Source organism: Wasmannia auropunctata, unplaced genomic scaffold (assembly GCF_000956235.1).
Source record: "Wasmannia auropunctata unplaced genomic scaffold, wasmannia.A_1.0 LD336036.1, whole genome shotgun sequence".
In the NCBI taxonomy this organism is placed as follows: domain Eukaryota; kingdom Metazoa; phylum Arthropoda; class Insecta; order Hymenoptera; family Formicidae; genus Wasmannia; species Wasmannia auropunctata.
The window spans coordinates 1,227,005-1,249,096 of record NW_012026854.1 but is presented as its reverse complement, the minus strand read 5'-3'; the positions used below and the strand labels follow the sequence as shown (position 1 = coordinate 1,249,096).

The 22,092-nt window shown below is 41.7% G+C and overlaps 4 protein-coding genes across 10 annotated transcripts in view; 1 reads left to right on the top strand and 3 right to left on the bottom strand.

The window, feature by feature from the left end:
* LOC105452210 (voltage-dependent T-type calcium channel subunit alpha-1G) overlaps positions 1 to 11,281 on the top strand; it is a 49,305-nt gene extending 38,024 nt beyond the window's left edge. Inside the window, exons 19-35 of the mRNA XM_011693117.1 lie at positions 201 to 356; positions 620 to 757; positions 1,143 to 1,427; positions 1,721 to 1,869; positions 1,954 to 2,100; positions 2,248 to 2,416; positions 2,546 to 2,904; positions 3,184 to 3,376; positions 3,561 to 3,710; positions 3,953 to 4,333; positions 4,599 to 4,791; positions 4,902 to 5,163; positions 5,301 to 5,581; positions 5,687 to 5,979; positions 6,054 to 6,315; positions 6,425 to 6,684; positions 6,993 to 11,281. Coding sequence (XP_011691419.1) covers positions 201 to 356; positions 620 to 757; positions 1,143 to 1,427; positions 1,721 to 1,869; positions 1,954 to 2,100; positions 2,248 to 2,416; positions 2,546 to 2,904; positions 3,184 to 3,376; positions 3,561 to 3,710; positions 3,953 to 4,333; positions 4,599 to 4,791; positions 4,902 to 5,163; positions 5,301 to 5,581; positions 5,687 to 5,979; positions 6,054 to 6,315; positions 6,425 to 6,684; positions 6,993 to 8,009 — 4,695 coding nt within the window. The 3' untranslated portion in view covers positions 8,010 to 11,281. The remainder of the gene's footprint in view (positions 1 to 200; positions 357 to 619; positions 758 to 1,142; positions 1,428 to 1,720; positions 1,870 to 1,953; positions 2,101 to 2,247; positions 2,417 to 2,545; positions 2,905 to 3,183; positions 3,377 to 3,560; positions 3,711 to 3,952; positions 4,334 to 4,598; positions 4,792 to 4,901; positions 5,164 to 5,300; positions 5,582 to 5,686; positions 5,980 to 6,053; positions 6,316 to 6,424; positions 6,685 to 6,992) is intronic.
* Positions 11,272 to 14,022, bottom strand: LOC105452211 (SUN domain-containing protein 2-like). Of its 6 annotated transcripts, XM_011693119.1 has the most exons (9): positions 13,703 to 14,022; positions 13,369 to 13,472; positions 13,130 to 13,259; positions 12,731 to 12,862; positions 12,242 to 12,357; positions 12,019 to 12,186; positions 11,781 to 11,873; positions 11,539 to 11,671; positions 11,272 to 11,382 (listed from the first exon to the last, which is right to left on the bottom strand). In XM_011693119.1, the coding sequence occupies exons 1-8, from the start codon at positions 13,836 to 13,838 to the stop codon at positions 11,555 to 11,557; spliced, it is 996 nt and encodes a 331-aa protein (XP_011691421.1). In that variant the 5' UTR covers positions 13,839 to 14,022; the 3' UTR covers positions 11,272 to 11,382; positions 11,539 to 11,554. The 6 variants fall into 6 exon arrangements, with proteins under 6 accessions (XP_011691421.1, XP_011691420.1, XP_011691424.1 ...); XM_011693118.1 differs by having other exon boundaries at positions 11,272 to 11,671; XM_011693122.1 differs by having other exon boundaries at positions 11,272 to 11,671; positions 12,019 to 12,150.
* A 138-nt stretch (positions 14,023 to 14,160) lies between these two features.
* Positions 14,161 to 19,740, bottom strand: LOC105452209 (tetratricopeptide repeat protein 39C-like). Of its 2 annotated transcripts, none has more exons than XM_011693114.1 (10): positions 18,585 to 19,740; positions 18,086 to 18,223; positions 17,592 to 17,793; positions 17,118 to 17,325; positions 16,596 to 16,796; positions 16,166 to 16,331; positions 15,708 to 15,906; positions 15,364 to 15,615; positions 14,956 to 15,164; positions 14,161 to 14,874 (listed from the first exon to the last, which is right to left on the bottom strand). In XM_011693114.1, exons 1-10 carry the CDS (start codon positions 18,732 to 18,734, stop codon positions 14,761 to 14,763), a joined length of 1,839 nt encoding a protein of 612 aa, XP_011691416.1. In that variant the 5' UTR covers positions 18,735 to 19,740; the 3' UTR covers positions 14,161 to 14,760. The 2 variants fall into 2 exon arrangements, with proteins under 2 accessions (XP_011691416.1, XP_011691417.1); XM_011693115.1 differs by having other exon boundaries at positions 17,592 to 17,790.
* Positions 19,741 to 20,074: 334 nt separating this feature from the next.
* On the bottom strand, positions 20,075 to 22,092 carry LOC105452207 (soluble calcium-activated nucleotidase 1). The gene is made up of 4 exons (XM_011693113.1): positions 21,208 to 22,092; positions 20,920 to 21,123; positions 20,698 to 20,855; positions 20,075 to 20,619 (listed from the first exon to the last, which is right to left on the bottom strand). Exons 1-4 carry the CDS (start codon positions 21,788 to 21,790, stop codon positions 20,407 to 20,409), a joined length of 1,158 nt encoding a protein of 385 aa, XP_011691415.1. The 5' UTR covers positions 21,791 to 22,092; the 3' UTR covers positions 20,075 to 20,406.

The following is a 22,092-nucleotide window of genomic DNA, read 5'->3' as shown; positions in this document are numbered from 1 at the left end:
ATACACATACATTTGAATCCTGACAAAAGACATATGAGATTTTTTTTCCACCCGCGAGCATGTTTCACACACTACATAAATTTTTGGCACGCTTCGAAAGAGAGAACGTCTTGCCGATCACGTGCCTTATCAAATAAGCGCAGACATCTACGCCATTTATATGCAGCGGGGGTCCTTTCCCATTCTTCTTTTTTATGTAGATCCTCACGCAGGAAGATTGGAATGTCGTTCTCTTCAACGGTATGCAGAAGACGTCTCATTGGGCAGCGCTTTATTTCGTAGCGTTGATGACTTTCGGCAACTACGTCCTCTTTAATCTTCTAGTCGCCATCCTCGTTGAAGGTTTCTCGTCGGAGGTAGGAATTAGGAAGTAATACGCCGTTTTTTTTTAATTCAGTATTTGACGTTATAATGCAGAAGACATAAAAATACAGATAAATATGTGACATTCATTTAAATCTTCCGATCTGTATTAAAAATTTAATTTAATGACTATTTTATATTGTAGCGAGAACCGTCTTAAATATATACCTACTTATGTTTATAAAAATTTAATTTGTGATTATACATGTACATGCGACTACATGAATAGTATAATAACTGACGGTATATTTCGCAGAGAAACGAGAGGAGAGAACGGGAGCAGAGAGAATTGGCGAAGAGACTCGCTGCAAAAGAGGCTGGAATGGGCAGCGAGGACGGATCGTCGAGAATATCGGGATCGCATTCGATCTCTGACAGCGATACGTATACCCAGGTAGTTGCTCTCGCGGTCGCCCCAAATAAATAAATCCAAATTCTACGCTCGTTTATTCCTTGTTTTCCGTCACGCGGGGAAGATTGATTGCGACGGTCACCTCTATTTTGGAATATTCCTTTCGCTCAACTTTTTCCGTGCCTTCTGCGAGAAAAGGTCGACGTAATGATTTATAAAGAGTCGCAAAATATCTAAACTATTCAAGGCATGAATTAAATATGCGAAAAAAATATAATTTTCTAGTTTTTTTATGTGCTTATTATATATTATTTGTATTGATTGATTGGAGAAGTACGGGTAGAATTATTACAAACGAGATTTATCTAATAAATTGATTTATCTCGGATGAAATCCGCGTCAAATTTCTTTTGCGTGCGATATGCAGGATCAGAAGAACTCGTGGCAGAGCGCGGAGGAACTTAGGAAGTACAAGGACAATAGGGAGAAGCAGAACAGCGTGTGGAAGCAGCGGATCGATGAACCCAAGTGTAACATCCAGAAAGAGAGCAAGATGATGGGTGTGGCGGGTCAGCCGCCGATAATTACTCATACAGCAGCCACCCCTCAAGACTCCCCGAACACCACGTTGGACGTCGGCTACAGAGACCTCAATTGCCGAGCAGTTTATCCGGCTGCTGCACTTTCAATCGAGTCCATCGATCGATCTGGTGTACGTTGTTTCATTTCAATAAAAAAAACAAAAAGAAAAAACGTCGTCGTTACGCACAGACGGAAGTTTTCGTTGCGCGATTAATATAATGATGCAGCATTCGCGTCTGCACTTGAAAATGAAAATTTTTCCGTATTTTTTTCATATCAAATTAGATCAGTTAATATCTCGATGAAGTTCTCATACAATTTTGAATTTGGAAGGTTTTCCTACTGTATTTCCTCGGAATACCGGATTAAAAGTGATATACATTGCGAGAAAATATGATAATGACGATTGCTTTGTATTCGCAGAGTCAGTGCAGTATACCCTCGGGATTGCTCAAGCTGCCTGATGTATCCAACAAAATACCGACGAATAACTTAATAGCTGGTCAATTCCCGAGACGCATAAGCCTCGTTACGGCCGTCGTTAATCCCTCGACGAGGGACTCGAGCTCCAGGTATCTATACGTTTCGTTATATTCTCGGTCGCATTAAATGCCGTTCTCTTGTTTTCTAATATATACCGCTTCTTTCCACTTCAGTCCGCCGAGGGTACAAAGAGGATACTCGTGGCGCTTGTCACGGCCATCTTTGCGGAGGAAACGATGGTCGCAGAGTGACGACGAGCACACCGGCCATACTACTGTACTCAATAATGGGCGCAGTACTCTCGTTGGATCCAATCTGACGTATGTCGACAAAAATTTTACTCATCCCGAATCGCTCGCGAGAAAGACACGAATAATTAAACATTTAGAGTTGACTTAACGGAAATAATAAAAAAGATGCTATAATAGATGTAATAAAAAAATAACAATATATGATTTCTCTTGCAGATTTAATGGCGGTTATTTGCACGGTTCGATAAGAAACGACACGCAACGCGACGCGCCCAACAATCGAACTACCGTCCTGACAAGCAATAATCGTAGTTTGAGTCCTAATAATTCGCTCGACAGCCGTGGCCCTTGGTCGATTCGTCGTTACACAGTTACGCCTAATCAGGTGAATAGCGATACAATATCTTTATTTGATATTTGCTGAATTATAAATTATTACTTTACTATATCGTGTTGATTTTATATCGTTAGACTGCTTGAATCGAGAGCATTTAATCGATGTCGCAATTTGCAGATGCGATGGATCGGCGAGCTTTCGCGTAGGAATTCATTGCGCGGATACGAGAACGTCCAGACGTCCACGAGGAAGACGCTGCCGTTGGACGAGATGCTCGCGCCGTCCTCGACCCCACGCACGATCAATAATCTTTCGATGGAGACCGGTCCACTGCCGAGAATCAAACGACTGCACGAACAGGAGGAGGAACGTCGCGAGCGTCCGAGGACGCGTGGCGAGCAGACGCCGCCGTCGAACGGTCACGGTAGCGCGAGCAGCATCGAGAAGATCAAAAAGATATTCATGTTTTTCGAACCTAAGGGCTGCCTGCAGGAGCGCGACAATTATTCCCTATATTTGTTCCCACCAAATAACAGGTAATATATATACATATATATTATAAATAGGAGTAAAACGTTGCGCTTGATTAATATTTGAAATCTTGCGAAATGAGGAAGACTCTTGAATAAGAGGGAAACTTACTACAATAGAGATGTAATAATAAATAATACTAAAAATATTAAAAAATGTAGAATTAATCTGCACTAGAAGTAAAATGTATAGATTCTATTATACAACATTATTATTAAATTGGCTTGAGAGTGAACATCAACATGTTTTTATACGAGAGGTTCATAGTTTTCTCGATGCTGCAGATTTCGCATCTTGTGTCAATGGCTCGTGGATCAAAAATGGTTCGACAACGTGGTATTGCTATTTATCGGATTAAATTGCATTACTCTGGCGATGGAACGACCGAATATACCGCCGGACAGTCGCGAGAGACTTTTTCTTGCCACCGCGAATTACATTTTTACAGCTGTTTTCGCCATCGAGATGTTGATTAAGGTAACGTGCCAATATGATGTTTCATAAAAATTTTATCTATAACATCCACATAATAATTTCGGACGAAATTAATGTCTCGAGTAAAATTTTTATTGCCTCACGATAATTGAGAAGGAATAAACGAGAGAAATTGTCACATGATAAACTGGCGCATGATTTACATTTCAATGTTATTTTCTTTTAGGTTGTTGCAACGAGTATGTTGTATGGTGCAGACGCTTATTTTACATCAGGCTGGAATATTATGGACGGATCTCTCGTTATCATTTCTATAATTGATTTGTCGATGTCGTTGCTCTCGTCCAGTAGCCCCAGAATATTTGGCATATTAAGGGTAAGATTATCATTACATTTAACAAATATATATATTATGCTCTTTAATTCTTTCTAGAGCGATAATTCTGATTAAATGGATGGTATTGAAATATTTATTCGGATAAATAACTGTCCTGACGAAAGCTAATATTTAAGTTTCAACACTGACAATATTTAATATTGAGAATAAAGGAAATTATGTAAAATAAAAGTTATATAAAAATTAACGCAATCAATCATTTCTGTGAAAAAAAAACGTAGGTATTTAGACTGCTGAGATCACTGAGACCTCTGCGAGTCATTAATCGTGCACCTGGCTTAAAGCTGGTCGTTCAGACATTGCTGTCTTCGTTACGACCTATCGGCAACATCGTTCTCATCTGCTGCACGTTTTTCGTGATCTTTGGTATACTCGGGGTGCAGCTGTTTAAGGGTGCGTTCTATTATTGCGAAGGCCCCGACATCAAGAATGTACGCAATAAAACGGACTGCTTGGCCGATAAGCGAAACATGTGGATGAACAGGAAGTACAATTTCGACGATCTTGGCAAAGCACTTATGTCGTTATTTGTTTTATCGTCGCGAGACGGATGGGTAAACATCATGTACACCGGTCTAGACGCTGTCGGAGTCGACCAGCAGGTGAGAAATCCACAGCAAATGAGAATTAATATTTTTCCCTCCGATCAATACCTTCTGTCAATTAATCGCAAAGATATTTTTCTACAAATTCTAATTTAAGTAAGCAATGTTTTAATTTGCAGCATGATAGTCTTTAAAATGTGTGTTCGAAGTAGCCGCTTTATTTACATGCTTTATTCTTTATGTCTATAATTAAATACATATAATTGAATTCAAGTAATTTCGCGTAATTTCCAACGATCTGACGAAACAAAACTGATTGCAGCCTATCGAAAATTACTCCGAGTGGCGATTATTGTATTTCATCGCGTTCATATTGCTGGTGGGTTTCTTCGTGCTGAATATGTTCGTCGGCGTGGTGGTCGAGAATTTTCACAGGTGCCGCGAAGAGCAGGAGAAAGAGGAACGCGTGCGAAGGGCGGCGAAGCGCGCGTTGCAGATGGAGAAAAAGAGACGAAGTGAGTGGCCGCCGGTAGTCAGCTAGGCTTAAATGCCACTTCTGCATCACGCCAGCAGATTTAGGAGTCGATATAGATGCCGGTGTATATGCAACGATGACAATTTTCAGAGATGCACGAGTCGCCGTATTACACCCATTATTCCAAGTCGCGGCTGTTCGTCCACAACGTCGTGACGTCCAAGTACTTCGACCTGGCGATCGCCGCCGTCATCGGTCTCAACGTCGTCACGATGGCCATGGAGTTTTACATGATGCCGAAAGCGCTCACCTACGCACTGAAGATCTTTAATTATTTCTTCACCGCCGTCTTCATTCTCGAATCCATAATGAAACTTGTCGCCCTCGGGGTGCAGCTTTATCTGAAGGATAAGTAAGCGCCTCTATTTTCTCTTCGATATTTTTATAAACGCCACGTTTATCAAGAATAAGCGCCGTTGGATGTAAAATAAGCGCGACCAATAGTCTATAAGAAAGGAAGCGCTTCTTCTAATAGCGCTTTTCTTTCAGGTGGAATCAATTGGACGTGGGGATAGTGATACTTTCAGTAGTCGGCATCGTGCTGGAGGAGGTCGAATCTAAAATTATCCCCATTAATCCCACGATAATTCGCGTAATGCGAGTGTTGCGGATAGCCCGGGTGTTGAAACTCTTGAAAATGGCGAAGGGCATACGTGCCCTCCTGGACACGGTGATGCAGGCGTTGCCGCAAGTCGGCAATCTGGGACTGTTATTTTTTTTACTTTTCTTTATATTCGCCGCGCTAGGGGTAGAACTCTTCGGCCGATTAGGTAATTGTTATTTTGATACGATTAAATTTAATTATCTCTTATAGAAAATAATTATATAGCTGGATAACTTTGTGATTGAACAATGTGCTAATTTTTCTACCGCAGAATGCAACGACGAGATGCCTTGCCAAGGTCTTGGCGAGCACGCGCATTTTAGTAACTTTGGCATGGCCTTTTTGACGCTTTTCCGGGTCGCCACTGGCGACAATTGGAATGGGATCATGAAGGACACGCTAAGGGACGATTGCGACGATGCGGCGGACTGTGTTAAAAATTGTTGCGTGAGCAGCATCATCGCGCCGATATTTTTCGTGATTTTTGTTCTGATGGCGCAATTTGTACTGGTCAATGTCGTCGTCGCTGTGCTGATGAAGCATCTGGAGGAAAGTCATAAACAGGTGACGTTTCCAGACAATTTTATAGATTGACTTTACTTCGACTACGAAAACAAAATATAACATTTTAATTACAGATGGAAGACGAGCTTGACATGGAAAATCAATTAGAGAGAGAATTAGCGGCGGAGCAGGAAGAACTTCTTGAGGAGGAAGATGAGGACGAAGTAGCGATAAATGGTAGAATAAACGGCGACGAGGATGACGATGAGGATGATAAGGAACGCGAGTCAATGGTGGTAAACGAGAAAATACACTCCAGGAGACCAGGATTGGCCAAAGTTCGGTCTTTGCCTGCGAATTTCATTTACAATCCACCGAGGGAGAGAAACATCGATGGTGAGAGCGTTATTAACTATTTATAGACTGATGGTTTGAAATATTGCGATATTATATCTTTTATCTATTACGTCTCATTATAAAAATTAATGGGTTTTGCATTTTCCAGATGCCTCGATTTCCGTATCCTTGGACGAGAAACGTCGCAGTTCGTATTATCATAGTTCAAGACCGTCCAAGTTTAAGTCGAAACGCCGGCAAACCTTCCACTCGAGCCATCATCAACGAAGATCACTGCTGCCGATGCACTTCGAGGTCGCTGAAGTCTTCGAGAAGCCCGTGAGCAATCTGAGCGTACCTCGAATTATTCCACATCGCAGCTACGCCACGACTAGTCAAGACGTCAGTCGCATACGTCACAAGTTGCCGGTAAGAGGAATCATATTTCGATGTAAATTCAAATTTTATAAGAAGCAGTTAGTAGCATATATTAGTTGCACTATAAATTATTATTAAAAAAAAATTAAAAGTATTTTCTTCACTCATTTAATCTAATGAGATTAAAATTTTAATTATTTCCTTTACAATATGGAAATAATGTAATAAAATTTTAGTTCTCTTTTACTCTTTTTTTTAGTTTCTCTTTTTAAAAAAAACTTCTGCTATTTATAAAAATTATCATCCAGAATTAGTGAAATGAGATATCAATATAATGATGTATTACATTAATTTTGCAGGTGACCACCAGTGAAATACGTGAAAATAAATCTCTGTTAACCGTGAACAAGCCGCCGACCAGCCCCACGATCACTTCCCCCGGCTCGAGCAGCACCCTGAGCGTCCCACCAAAATTGACCAGCGACCGTTTCCTCATGCCTCACGCCGAGATCTACCCGTCCAAGGCGACAATGAGCCGTCGGACATCGAGCGACACACAATCTCCGACACCGTCGGACACGAGCGCGAGCGCGAGCGCGGGCGCCGGTAGCAGCAGCACACGAACGCCCAGCATCGCGAATGGCTACGCTGGCGGCAAAGTCCGACTGGAGGAACCAAAGATGAAGACGGAGGAGAGAAGACGCCCGCCGGCGGCGACGACGACGACGACGACGACGACGGCGGCGGCGGCGGCGGCGGCGGCGGCGCCCCAGGAAGACCTCGATGTGCAATCCGTTATCAACGAGAGGAGGCCGTCCAAGCTGAGGACGCACGACGCCACCGGCGCGTCCACCACCACCAGCATCGCCAGCGATCAGTACAGCGCGATGATCCGCGGCGAGGGTTACAGCCACATCTACGTCACCACCGAGGACAGATCCGACGAGGTCCCGTCGCCGTGCGGTAACGCGAGCGAGAGCACCGGCACCGGCAGTCCGAGCGTCGCCGGAAGCCTCAGCGCCGTCGCCAGCCTCAGCGTCGCCATCAGTGCCGGCGCGGCCGGTACCATCAGCAACGGTAGCGGCAACGGTAGCGGCAGTCGAAGCGGTAACGGCGACGACGGGGTGCACATCGGCGAAGGCGGCGCCATCGGATCCGACGTGAGAATATACGTGGACGACACGGACTCGGCGAGCAGCAGCAACGGGCAACGGCGCGGCGGCAGATTGCGCGACGACGAGGCCCAGGACGTCTCGTCCACCGTCTCCTCCACTACGACGATGCGAAACGGTAGAAACGGCAGCGGCGGCACGGACGAAAGCAAGGAGTCACCCGAGAGACCGTCCTCCACCGGTGAATCGTTGGATCCCTCTTAATCCAGGGCGGGCGAGCCGATGTAGCCTCTAGTCGTACGTACGGGATGTTTCGAAGGGATGAAACATAGTACACTGTTATACACGTGGTTATATACACTGTACGGCGGAAGTACATCGCGGTGGAAGATGACGGGTGGGATTTAAGAAAGGGCTCTAAGAAAGACTGTAGTGCATGACAATATAGTCGTTATATTCTAGTCACTTCGCCGCCGTGAACTTGCCAAAACGAACATAAGTCGAGCATTTAGAGGGAGGTTGAACTTTCGAGAGAAGGAGAGAGAGAGAGAGAGAGAGAGAGAGAGTACGAAAAGAGAATATCCCGCGCATCGCATAAACGAGATACGATCGCGCGAACGGTATGATGTAATTAAAAGAATCTACACCGATTGCGTAGCGCAAAACGGCTATGCAAAACGCGCGACGTGCGCGTATCACGCAACTTGCAAACCTATGACAATCTCTTATTGCCAACGGAACTAACTTCATTGTTCCGTTTCCGAAGCGTCGATTGGAAGTCGATTCGTAGGAATTGGTAGGAAGAAGAACGACGTAGACCGCGTCGATAAAAATTAGAAAAAAAAGAGAGAGAGAGAGAGAATTTCAGTAGTTTATAGCTAGATCTTATGTCGAGTCTACGCGACAAAACTGCAATTAATTGGACCACACTGTCTCGCCTTTCCTTATTCTCTAACTCTTGAAAATTGCGCGCGTTTCGCCGATTGGAAATCAAAGATGTCTACAATCGATCGATATGGATTGTATTCTAGTCGTTGAATCGACTAACGGGAATGAGACAATTGATCTGCCAAATTGAACTGATGTAAATTTTTTGCGATTATATATATACATGTGCCTGATCTTTTAACTAAGAATAATCAAATTTATATAAATTCGAATGTATCTAGTTTAGAAAGAGGATACGACAATTAGTCTTGTATTTGAGTATCGAAATGATATAGAGATTTTGATTTTTATAATTAATTTCTTTAAACCGGAATTAAAGATTCGATCGATCAATTGTGGCGATTACTGGACAATCGGCGTTCGAGAATCGTGATTTATCTTCGTTTCGTTCACTTCACTCTTTTCACACGTTAGAACGTTCTTCTCGTTGACATCTGTGATATACTTTAATCGTAGTGTATTTCCTAACGGTAACAGCAAATATCAGAATGAAATCGTAACATCAGAAGCAGCAGCAGCAGCAGCAGCAGCAACAACAGCAGCGGCAAGGAACAGCAGCAATTTAGGGATGATAGCTGACTTTTTAATAAAACGAAAACCAATGTTTCGGTGGCTTTCGTGGGGGCGTAAAAATAGAGAGACAAAACAAAGATAAATAGGAACTCTATACTGTACATACATACACCTACGAATATTCTATACTCTACACTTGGTGTGGTTTATTTTGATACTACCGCGTGCGGTAATATATTTAACGATTGTCGAAGTAAATCTAACAAAAAAAAAAGTAAGAATAAACAACTCTATGCCTTTTACGAGCGTTGACGAATCTTCGTGCGGTGGTGGTGCCCACGTTCTTTTCTTTTCAGCTGCGAAATGAACGACTGACAACTCCAACCACCCTTCGTCGGGTCGAAGGTGTAGTCGTTAAAATCACATTCAGGCGTGCCGGGCGCGTCGTATTGCTTGAAAAAAAAAAAAAAAATTAGTAATCGTCGACCGATCGATCGCGTGGTCGATACTGCGTTTCATTTGAAAAGCCTAACAAAATCTCGAGCGGCGTTTTTGCGTTGAGTTTAAGTGGAATTCCTGGTCCACTGCTCATCGGAACAATTGCACTTCATCATTGAGTCTTCGGTAGAAACGCTTTGGTGAACGCATAGTGGTTCCATGGAGTTGCGCTTAACACCAGAATGGCTGGGATTTTGCTATCTAGAAAGGGATAGTTTTTTATAACGTGAATGGAAAAAAATTATATAGCATTTCAAAAATATAATACAACTCTTTCTGTCTTGAATATTTTCTCATTTCTTGAATATTTTTGATGATATTTGTTAATTACACATACATTTTCTACGCTTAATTATTTCTAAAGAAATCGACTTTCATAGATTGTCGTATGCGAATTATTATTTAAATGAATTTACACAGTTTGGAACTGCGTCATTATGTAAAGAAAAAGTATGATTTGAAACTTTTACAAAATCGCAAGCTTTGTAAGATTTTAAAAAAACACGTAGTGACTGTCTTATGATTGTCTTTGCCATTCTGGTGGTAAATCTCAACTGGAAACGATGTAGCACAAAACAAATACGTAGCAAGCGTAGAAAGAAAGCAATGAGCGATTCTGAATTGCTTTATCAGATCACATTGAATCGAATCCAGACCAAGTGAACGAGCGTAAGCAAACGCGAATGAACAATATCAGCACTGTTTGCACTTATTGAAGCAATTGTTGTTCATTCGGGTTTGTTTGCTCGGTCTAGATCCGGCTTTCATTTAAGGAAAGTACGTAGATAATCTCCTATCCATGTGCTTACGTACATGCACTCACGTTTCTTCGGCACCACGACCGGCTCTCGATAGCTCGATAGCGTTAGACGACTGACCTCCGAATTATAGTTACTCTAGACACGCGCCGATTACGATCGTGCGCGAGTTCGCCGATCAGCTGCACACGTATCGATAGTCCGGCAGTTGTGTACTGTATAAAAAGAAAAGAGATACATAGAAACATCGGTTCAAAAGAGGAAGGGGGAGAAGTAAAGGGTCGTTAGAGAATTTTACGATCGTGCTGTGTACACGCGTGATGGAAAGAGGAATGGTCGTATCGAAACTTTTGCAGCGTGCCTCTCGAGTCTGTTTTTCGCCCGTATAGAGAAGGCGGCGCGTAATCGTCGAATTAACGAGAGAAAACGGCAAAACTACAAAACTAGACGTAACGAGAGAGAAGCAGAAACCAAAGATGGGCGGGGGAGGGCCGCGATCGGCCCTCCCCGAGATATATAACGTGCTATTTTAATTACGGTAAAATGAGATAACGGCTGGTTGTCCGTAGAACCGCCGGGAGAGCGTCTTTTCCTGTGTCTGCCTGATATATCCTGCGTGTATGCACTTTATGACGGCTGCTTGATGCGAAACTTTGGCCTCGCTGCACCACACGAAGCCGGAGAGTACGATAAGAGTGTGGGATACGTGTGCGACGAAGAACGCGTGAGAGGAGAGATTCGAGGTAGCGGAGAGTTCGAGGGGGAAAAAAAAACTAAAATATGTACAAATGTAATAAATCGAGCGACGATTACGTTGAACTGGTCTATTGCTTTTATTGAGCGACCACCCACTGTCCTGATTCACATTCTAATCAATATTATAGCGGTCAATATCCTTTGATATCAAACATCCGGTCAATCTGTTAGTTACGATGTTAATTTATTATTGTCATATAAAGTTATTACTGTTATTATTATGAACTCCATTGCAAGTTTGACCGAAACATTGACTTTTACGGAATTTGAAACTATATAGAGTTACATATTATTTTAGAAAAAATATGACTTTCACGTACTTGACGCGTTATACATTCACGTTTCACTAAGTGTACCGTGCACTCGTATTCTGTAGATACACGTGTACTCCGGATTACCACTATTAGAGTTGACTTTAAATTCGATTATCTCGTACGCTTCTTTCGCTCGTTTCTGCAAATAATTTTTTATCTCGTGTAATTGAGTGCAAAAATTCACAATTGAGAATTCCAACGTATAAATGTTAATTATATAGAAGCATATCGTATATCAGGTATTCCACCTGGATCTCAAAGTACTGCAACGGCGAGCCAGTATTGTCGTATATAAAACTGCCAAATGAAAAAGGCTTTTTGTCATCCAGATCCTTCAAACCCTAGAATCAATATATATGCGAAAAGCAGTTATTTAAAATAGCAAATGATACCTATACATTATTAATGGTACATACTAAGATATATTTATTTATGATATTCCAATATACAGATCATATATATAATGTAGCATAATGATTAGCTCACCCAAACGGAAAAATCTTTTGGCGCCGTGGCAGTCTCACCAGTCGGGGATATTAACGAAGAGATATGTTCGAGGCTAACTCCGGACACGTGCACACGACCGAGTAATCGAATCACCACGCTGCCGCTGCTGCCCTTGAAGGCCCAGCATTCGCCCGGCAAAACGCCAGTCTGGTAAATACTTTAGGATCAGTACGTTAGCGTATATTAAATATAGTCAGGTAACCTGTATCACGGCCCGGGGTGTGTTTTGCTGTTGACAGAGCGGTATGCCGAACAGATTGAGCACAGGTGCACCGGTCGAGTAAGGTTCGGTGTTTCGTGTCGAAAGGATCGCACCGCCTGCGGATAAACGACTACGTGATGATGCGCCGAAGATGCATCGTCATAATCTTTTTCCTTAGAATCTTTTTTTATTCAACAGTAAACTATTAAGGAAACATCTATTTATGGAAGAAGAGATAATTTTACGATTGTAAAAAAAAATGCATTACATATTTTTACCAATTAATACATCGAGTTGTACATAGTTTCTGGGAAGAGTTGAAAAAAAATTAGTGCAAGTTATTTTCAAGTCAACTAAAAAAACTGAAATAAAAAAAAGGCCACTTTGTCCGTCCTACTTACGCATGAGATTATTAGCAGGTCGCGGCAGAGTGCCCTTTAATTAATACGTATAAAAAAAGCTACGTAAAAATAGACTATTGGATAAAACCTGAACTTTCAAGAGCGTAATCCGTTCTTCCAGTTTTGTCGGCGTCGTACGTCTGCAACTCATTTCTCACCACATTTCTGACGGTCTCCGGTGACAGAGCCTTCAGCAAATTCTTCGTATGCAGGCTCATCTCTGTTGTAACGAGTACTCGTGATGAAATATTCGCGCGAAACAAACGGCGAGACGATTTGTCGAATAAAACGATAGATATAAAAATATAACGAATAATTAGACGCGCGTGAATGATACAAAGAGAAAGACTTTCATTGTGTTTCATGTTAACGCTTGCGATGGAAATAAGCACAATACGCCGGTCTATTTATTTAGTCGATATATTTGACGTCAGAGCAAATGCCACTGCACCGGGCGCAGCATCCGGTCAACATTTATACACCGCACCTTTCTTACCCTCGGACACTTCGTTCCTCAGGTTGAGAATGGCTTCTGACATTTTTGGAATCACGCTGCCCACTTCCTTTAACTTACTCTTCAGCTCGTCACGCATCTCCATTACGTTCTTCACCTCTAACTAATGCAATTTTTGCAGAAACAATAAAGTAAGCGTCAATTACATTCATGTAACAATAATAAAATAGAAGAATTTACTCTGGGAAAATGTTGCGACAGCAAACAATTACCGAGAGAGTACCCAAGTGAGATCTGAGATTCCCCAAGTCTGCCTTGATCATTTTGAATGACGCACTTGCGGAATATTTATCGCAAAGGTGGGATACGGACATTGCTAAAAATAATGGAATTCTGTGTAAATTGATTTATATTGAATTCCTCGTAAATCAAATTTACGAGTTGTATATTGAATTCCTTGTAAATTAGATTCACGAGGAATTCAATGTACGATTAATTTATATCGAATTTTACAAGCCAAACGTATGCCGACATCAAGAGAGTCCATCGAAAACTTTCATTAATTAATCAAGTTAATATTTCGTTAATTTAGCTAATATTTCATACCGAGCATTGACGTAATGACGCAGAAAGCGAGAGGTTTGAGGAGTTTGGTGTACCAAGCGAATCGCTGATTGCAACTTGCTGGAATGCCCGGACAATTCCCTGCGCTAACGCAACAGAAGGTGTTCCGCGCGCTCATCGGCGTCGTTTCATCACGCAATTATGTCCCAAGTGCTTTCAGAAAAAATGCACTAAGTCGATGAATTTGTGTCAGATATTGGCGACGTTTTTTCATGCGTGTTTTTATGAATAATAACACATATTTTCGTCGGACGTATGTGTCAAAAAGCTTGGACGTTCATTGACAACTGGTATCGCCTGTACAACGCAATCGATATATTGCAAAAAGATGAATCGCGATTCCGAATACGTAAATTACCGTATATAGAAAGGAGATACATGTGGAGCGAAAACGACAAACAAATATCACAGTTCTGGGTTGAAAGAAAATATGCATTCCATTTCCATGAAATATTCAAATATATTTTCTTACCCTATTTTCCCATGTTATTTTATTTGCAGGTGTACACACGATATATGTACAAGGTGAATATAGATAACGTTATACATGATTATCCGAGCAAATAGCTTTTCCGAATAATACAAGAAGATGTGATCCAATTCCATTTTACCGATGCATACACATCTTTTTGAGACGGAGTAAAAGAACACTCGTATAATTCATATCGTATAAATCGCTATTTCTACTGCAGTTTAGTATACTTTTTGCATATAACTCTGTCGCTCTAAATAAATGCGATAAATTGTATAATGTTCGTCTGCGTTTATCCTTCATTTTCGAAGTTATACATATGTATAGAATTACATTTGCATCGATGTATTTTATACATAAAGCATAATACTAATAAAATAAAAAGAAAAGGTCCCTGAAATCATATTTCAAGTGATCAGATTGCCTTAAATCTGATCTTCGTTGATCTTTAAAGTGAAATAACGAGATCTTGGACGATAGTAACATGCACAAAATGTTATTACTGTATCCAAATATAAAGATATTTCTTCTGATAAACTTAAACTATCGTAATATCGGACGATTAACGTCACTGCATACTTTTCAGGGCGTCATCTATACGCACAGTGAGTCGAGTTTCAAAGTCGTAATTTTTGTACTGGGTTTGCGCCTTCAATAGGAAATTTTTACCTTCGTTAGGATTCTAAAAAATACGAGACAACAACGTTGCTTATAAAATAACGAATATAGACGAAAATTATAAATGTGTATGTGGTATACTTACGTTATTTTTATTAAGACTACATCCTAATTCGTACAGGGCAAACACACTGACATGCTGGTCGTACTCGTCCTTGGACGGATACCTACGTTTCAGACAACTTCGGAAACTTTTAATGGCCTCTTCGGTGTCCCCCAGATAAAGACACGCTGCGCCTTCGATAAGATCAGTCAAACCCACCATCGGCTCCTCGGAAGAAGTTTCCTTGCACTCTAATAATACAGTTAATAGATGAGACACAATTTTCTTTCGGACGAATGATTAAGAATTTATTATAAAGTATTTAAATGGCATCTCAATTTTTCATCCGTCTTCTCGATTTTTAACACTAACATCGACGTTTTTTTTTAAATCGATATTGCACATTATTGGATACAAAATGAATGAAATTAGAAATCAATCTATTATTACCATATGATATTTTCCGCAGCGATTCGATGGAACAGGACGAAAGGTGGGACCACAAGTACAATGATTCGTATACGAGTAGCTTATAATACAGAACTGTGTAAGGACGGCCGGTCTCCTTGTCGACGAGTTTCGGCATCCTGCGCATGAGATAAGCGTCGAGTTGCGTCTCGCTTTTCGTCTCGTGGAACCAAGGAATGATCTTGCTGTACAGCGACAGGAGAACGTCAAACTTGCCGTTCGCTCCGCAACAAGCTGTAAAAGGCAGTGACGCAATAAAAGAATTTATTTATTTTAGGCGACGAGACGGTGCTTAAAAAGCTGCAGCTGGAAAAGTTTGAAGTTACCCATAGCTAGGTAAGCGTAGAAACCCTTGGACCATCTCGATTGCTGCTGCAGCTGCAATAAAGATCGATACGCTTCATCGTAGTTCAAGCATATCACATGGCACCAAGCCACCTCGTGTAAACAGAGCAGCTTAACTTCCCTCTGAGTTCCAACCTCCACGGCTTTGCTGAACGCATCTAACGCTGCATCGACATTTTTCTACGAAACGATTGGATTGTGCAACAATGAATAATATTTTATATTAATATCGAAATAGATGGACTTGAAAATTCAACAAATCAGGCTGTACATTAAGTATGATAAATATCTTTCTATTAGAATACATCTAGACGTTCATAAATAAAAATCTTAATAATGATATTTCGAACACATGATTAAAGCATGAATTATTTTGTATGAAAAAAAAAAACAAAAGAAATCGTCGAAAATAATACTCAATTATTTAATTTATTAGTACCTCCAAACGTTCTATTCTGCCGGTGAAAAAGAGGAAGAGGGCAGAGTTCTGGAATTCAGCATGACATTCAGTTATCAGCTGCTTCGCTGCCGCGATGCCCGCTTTTACATTTCCATCACACACGAAAAACGGACGGACAATCGTGTGATACCAAAGTAGGGTTAATCTACGACAAAATAATAGCGTATTGATCAGTCGTACAAAAAATATCTCAGAATATATCACACACGGAAATCTACTAGCGTGTGTATAAGTACGCTTAATCAAGTAAAAAAAAAAGATTTTTTATTTGATATGAGAAAAAGTAAATATCATGCTTTTAAGGTATATATTAAATGTTTTTTGTGCAAGTGTTCGATTATTTTATACATTAATTGATTTGTAAAAACACATTTAGGGAGAGACATTGGAATTTTATGATGACACTCACGTAGCAAGCGGTGCGCGCATATCTTCGCCACGTCGTGCATACATGAGGGCAGTAAGACCTGATTGCCTATTACCCTCGAAGCCAAGGAAGTGGATTACTTTCAGCACAGACGGTGGCAAGAGGCTCACGCAGAGCAGGTATATACCGTAACCGAAACTTGCGGCCGACATTAAACGTGTCACCTCCGTAGGTTCCACGAAGCTGCGAAATATAATACATTCAGCTTTAATTAACTTTTTAAACGCAACTCACGCGAGTTTAGAACGTGCGGCAGAGGGAGAAGGAAAAGCGAGGTGATCGAAGCTATAATACAAACTTCGCTTTGAAGCGAGTATACGAGGCGGTGTGTGAGTTTACATCAGGCACAAAATTAGGAATCGTCAACATGATCGCAGATCCGATCGCGCAAAACGTACGTGTCGATAAATGCCAACACGCACGACGGCACGGTCTTTCTCTCGCGAGAGGAGAGGACGAAGGGCGAGAGGAGAAATTTGTTGAGTAAGAAGAAACGACAATTACGGTGTCTGTTGTTCGGACGTGATGCCAGTGAGCGAGAAGAGCATTGATAGAGAGCTTCGCAGACCTGATGGCGACGACAACACGGGTGTCACATTGTTTGTGTAACCGTTGCAGGATGGTATCGACCATTCCGAAGATTCCGGACTCTGCGGGCTCTGCAGAGAGGCTCCGTTGCTCGTCGGTGTAATGCAACATCCTGGGTTGAATCCTGTAAGAAAATAGGATTTGTCCATGCTATACGTTTACTATGAGAACGATATATACGACGCATTATATACAGTGAATTATACAGACAATGATAAAAAAAAAAAAGAATTCGTAAGAATTTATTGAATCTTATTGTTTTTTCAGATTTTAATTAATAAAACTATAACTGAATGTACAGTTATTTTCGCAAAGCTGCTACAATCGAAATCGTAATTTGTTGATCTTTCTAATCTTCTAATTTTACAAATCATACTGATAATTACGCACCGGTCGGATTTGTACCGAAGGTGCGACGATACAGTTGAAAGATCTGATTGTACGCGTGCTGATAAACACGCCAAGCTTTTCGGAGAATCCAGCAGCCACGAACGTATCCAGTTAGCTCTTGTTGGAGGAACAATGATACAGCCGAAAATACCTGTGTATCCGCTAGAATTATTTGGCGCTCTAATTTATTCACGTAGTCCTTCTGAAATTAATTTCATAATTATTCTTTTTTATTAATCGAACCGTCTCGTAAAGTTTGCTTATTTTATAATGCGTGATATTTTATTGTATCAATAACGAAAGCTTAAAGCGTAATGTTGATTTATATTCAAGTTTCGGTATAAGAAACGTATTTTACATGAATTTTAGTTTTTATTTATTTTTTTATTGTTACGATCAATGATAATCGTCGAGATCATTTCTGCGCGTCCATGTACATATATTAGAACCATTCGAACAGACTAAAATTATATTATCCTGCTGAGGAAACTTACACCGGTCTCTTCAGCTCTGAACACTTTACTTCTCACGGACTTCAGCCATCCTATATCGCCCGCACATTCCCGTTCCATATCCTTAAGAAATAACGTGGCTTCCTGAATCTTGTCCTCTTCGAAAGTCATCAGGGCATTCTATTCGATTCATCAATTATTGCATTAAAAAAAAAATTACTACTATTGCCAAACATTGAAATATTCAAGGCGTGCGCCTTGCATTTCTCATAAATCGGAACGATCCGCATGCGCTCGTCGCTTTATGATTTTGTCATCATAACAGGATTGTAAGATTATCTATACGTTTACTTGACTCGTCCGCTCCGGGATGGTATATTAATCGGTATCGATTTTATGTTTTTCCGATGCACGCGTACGTGCTCGCGGTTTATTATTAAAACCGATTAAGTAACGGCATTCTTTCGCGGCCTTGAGACGTTATAAGCACACCTCGTCGGGATACAGTGGAATCGATATAGCTCATCACGCGATTACGTACCAAGAAGAGAACAAAGCAACGGCCGGCTTTGACGTGGAAGCTATGAGGATGTTCGGTAAACAGAGCTTCGGCCTCCTCGGTTTTGTTGTTCAGCAGGAGAGAGATGCCGGTCCTGGCGATTTTCCAGTCCTTCATCTCGTCTTCGGCCATCGCGCAGTAAAAATTATTTTATCCCCGTGAAAAGGATTTCAGAAAGATATATACATATATTCGGACGACAAGAGTTTTCCTCCCGATACTGCCGGCTGCGCGTTCGTCAAATGGAAAGCATCTTTCCACCGTGCGGGATTGTCAGTCGATAGTTTACGTCAAGGTCACTTATTTGCGCGATCATAATTGTTGACTCATTGCTGTCTCAAAAGACAATTAGAGGATCAACGGTCGGAAAAATATACGTGTACGCAGGAATATCCCCGCACATTTATACATCGCGATCAGCGGCGTGCCAGTTGTCATCGCTGTCGTCACTGATCGAAGTGCGATGCATCCTTACGAGCGCCGCGTTATCTCCTTGCACAAGTCGCGCGTAGCAGGAAGAGCTATTTTTATACTTAAAATCGTTTTGTATATATTTAAAATCTAATTTTGCTCGTCCCGGAAACCTTGACGATTTTCCGGCGTAACGCAGTAAATTGAGCCACTAGGACGGACCTATACCCTTCAGCACAATTTGTCTCGTTTAGAAAAAGCATTTGATCCGATTAAGCAATTCAAGCCGCTTGTGCAGTTGTTATGTAAGCTCCCTCGCGTCGTCATATATGTATTGGACCATTCCAATTTCCATTGATGCAATTATCTCTTTTATCAATTGTTGTTTTCCAATTTATTTATACACCAGAGCGATGAGCAGTTAGAATTTCTCGTTGAGTGGTACCGTTCCTCGAGATAATTTGACAATAAGAAATTTTATTGTGCGTTTATCTGGACGCGATAAAATGCAAATGCGGATTACGGGGAAGACCATTTAACGATGCAAAATCTCGACGCGCGCCGCTCCCGTTTCTTGTATTAAAAATTCGATAGTTACTCGGCACTGACATACTACCGGAGTAATGTCACTTTTCGAAAGACTGCGAACGAACGTTGCATAACAAATACATGCGGACTGCGATACATTCTCGGCCCGCGAACCGTATCCTTGCCGTGCATCGGGTTGACTAAACCCTGCTGTAACGCAGTGCTGCTGCCACCACCTCCAGGCTGGTTATATACTTGTGTATTATTGATTTTGGCATAGAAGTACATTCTGTAACCCTGAGCGCGCGCGGTACGCGCAACGAGGAAAACGAGACGAAGAAAAAATTCGTATGACGTAAAAACGAAATATATAGAAGGTCCAATACGTCAGGGGATCTTTTCATGCGACTTTCTATGTTGTACTTCCCTAACATTTGCTTGAATTTCACACAACTTTTCTTAACTTATGATATCAAGACATATTATTTCATTCTATATGTGTGACACATTTATAATTTAAAAAAACACAATAATATAACGAATCTCATATATTCCCGTATTTTTGAACACAATTGCAAATTTACATGAAACAGTAGAGTTGAGTGCCTAGTGCGAAGTATTGAGTACCAGTTCGAAGTATATAAATTCATGTATAATGTATACATATTTACATTATCCGGCATACATTTAATGAGAGTAAAATTTGTACTCTGATATTTCAAATGCAAGTCATTCAAAGGAATGGCTTTAATTACACCGTTTAACTTTCTCAGCAATTTTATGTCGTTGTAAAAACTTAAGATTATATACATTTATACATTTATTTACAATATTTCATTAAGTAATTAATAACTACTCCTAAATGTCATATAAATTCCAGCCCTTCGAATTTCTTATCCATTACTTTAGTCTCGGGCATTAGTATCTTTCCTTCTAACGTAAAGGCCATGATGTATGTAGCGGTCCGCCCTTGAAATTCCTCAGTTTTTAAAGCTATTATGATGGAATCTTGCGAACCAGGAAGAAATTTGAAACTAGAAAAACCTCTAATTGGAATTAGCTCTCCGACATCAGTAACCTGTAATGAATTTCATAATCGTTACAATTTATCAAGACATCAAAATACTAATGTTCGACGTAATTATTAAAAACGCACTTTGATATCAACAAAGTTTTCGTCTGCGGTCAGCATGACGTTGCAGCTCATTGTTTCATCCCGTGTTTCATTGTAACGTTCGTGGGAACATCTTCTGGGCAAGAAGAACCAGCTCTTATGTATATCGCTCCAAGCTCCAGATTCATGTATCATGTAGCCTACGCAAAGTATACGTATGATAAGTTAATTCGTGCATTCGCAAGTTACCGAGTTACAGCATACCTGGATACTCGATGTTAATCGCTTGCCTTAATCGTTTGTAGTAAGAGATCCAATTGAGAGAATGTGTCTCGCCACGTGGTGACACTACTTTAACCCACAACGGATTATTATGTTCAAATTCACCAGACGGCGTGGTCCATTCCTTTCCCATGCTGCCGACGTACAGCTGTTCGTCCTTGATAGTCGCCCACTCGGATTTAAATCCTGCAAATAAAAGTTTACTAAGAAAAGCGTCTTGCAATCTAGAACAAGCAGTGGTATCGGATGGTGGTTCGCTGAGCAACCTACCCTTGTGATTTCTTCCATTGCCGTCCATTAAAATGACCCACGGGTAAACTTGATCGCCTTCGACGAGATATATCATCCCCGTGCGATCGTCGAAGGCCAGCAGACGGCCGTCGAAGGTCACCAACTCCGACAGCTCCATTCCCCGTCCTTTCATAGACAACGACGAGGACAGCACGACCGTTCTGTCGTCCCAGATAACAGACAGGAAATTGTTGTGCGGATTCCAGTAGAGGCTGCCGGTCCTCATGAGACTGTGCCACATGTCCTTCCTGTCCGCGAGCTTGGAGTCGTGATCGAGGTCGCTCACTATCGCTATCCGGTAGGTGATGCCCTTGGAGGTTCTGATGGGTGTCGAGGTAGGGTACGTTCGATTGTACTTGTAGTAACGGCACTGCGCCGGGGTCTGGCTCGGCGGCGAGCACATGGCGCCGTGCAGCAGCGGATACGCGAGGAAGAAGGTCGGCACTATCAGAACCAGAAGGATCAGCGCCACGAACGGGCCCTGGACGCGAAACGTGCTGTTCGCCACCCGGTAGACGTGCGGTGCGCGCAACGCCTGCCGCCAGTCACGCAGATACGACATGGCGAGCTGCTCCCTGCTGCCGTTCCTCGTCCGCGCCGCGCGTCGTATCAGAGACGTGGCATGTGCCGGCCCGTCGGTGCACTCCGATGTGTGTTTGACGTCGATCTAATCCTAACCTAAACGCGCCATTTTCGCGTGGCAGTGACAGCGACAGCAGCATCGCCCCACTGGGCCCCACTGGCGTGAGCGTCAATCTAACCTAACCTGGCCATGTGACTCGGACTGAGACTCGTCCTGTTGCGTAATGCATTCTCTCGTCATTGACGTGAATAGACGATTTGATGAAATAATATGAATCACTG

Coding starts and splice junctions, on each gene's coding strand:
- LOC105452211 (XM_011693118.1), bottom strand. CDS start 13,838: ATGAGCGCGCGGAACACCTTCTGTTGCGTTAGCGCAGGGAATTGTCCG. Junction 12,187..12,241: donor CACCCCGGGCCGTGATACAG/GTTACCTGACTA, acceptor AGTATTTACCAG/ACTGGCGTTTTGCCGGGCGA. Junction 11,672..11,780: donor TGCAGTACTTTGAGATCCAG/GTGGAATACCTG, acceptor AATTATTTGCAG/AAACGAGCGAAAGAAGCGTA.
- LOC105452209 (XM_011693114.1), bottom strand. CDS start 18,734: ATGGCCGAAGACGAGATGAAGGACTGGAAAATCGCCAGGACCGGCATC. Junction 17,326..17,591: donor CTTCGGTACAAATCCGACCG/GTGCGTAATTAT, acceptor ATTTTCTTACAG/GATTCAACCCAGGATGTTGC. Junction 15,165..15,363: donor GCTGCGGAAAATATCATATG/GTAATAATAGAT, acceptor CTGTATTATTAG/AGTGCAAGGAAACTTCTTCC.
- LOC105452207 (XM_011693113.1), bottom strand. CDS start 21,790: ATGTCGTATCTGCGTGACTGGCGGCAGGCGTTGCGCGCACCGCACGTC. Junction 20,856..20,919: donor GATTAACATCGAGTATCCAG/GTATGCTGTAAC, acceptor TACTTTGCGTAG/GCTACATGATACATGAATCT. Junction 20,620..20,697: donor AAAACTTTGTTGATATCAAA/GTGCGTTTTTAA, acceptor AATTCATTACAG/GTTACTGATGTCGGAGAGCT.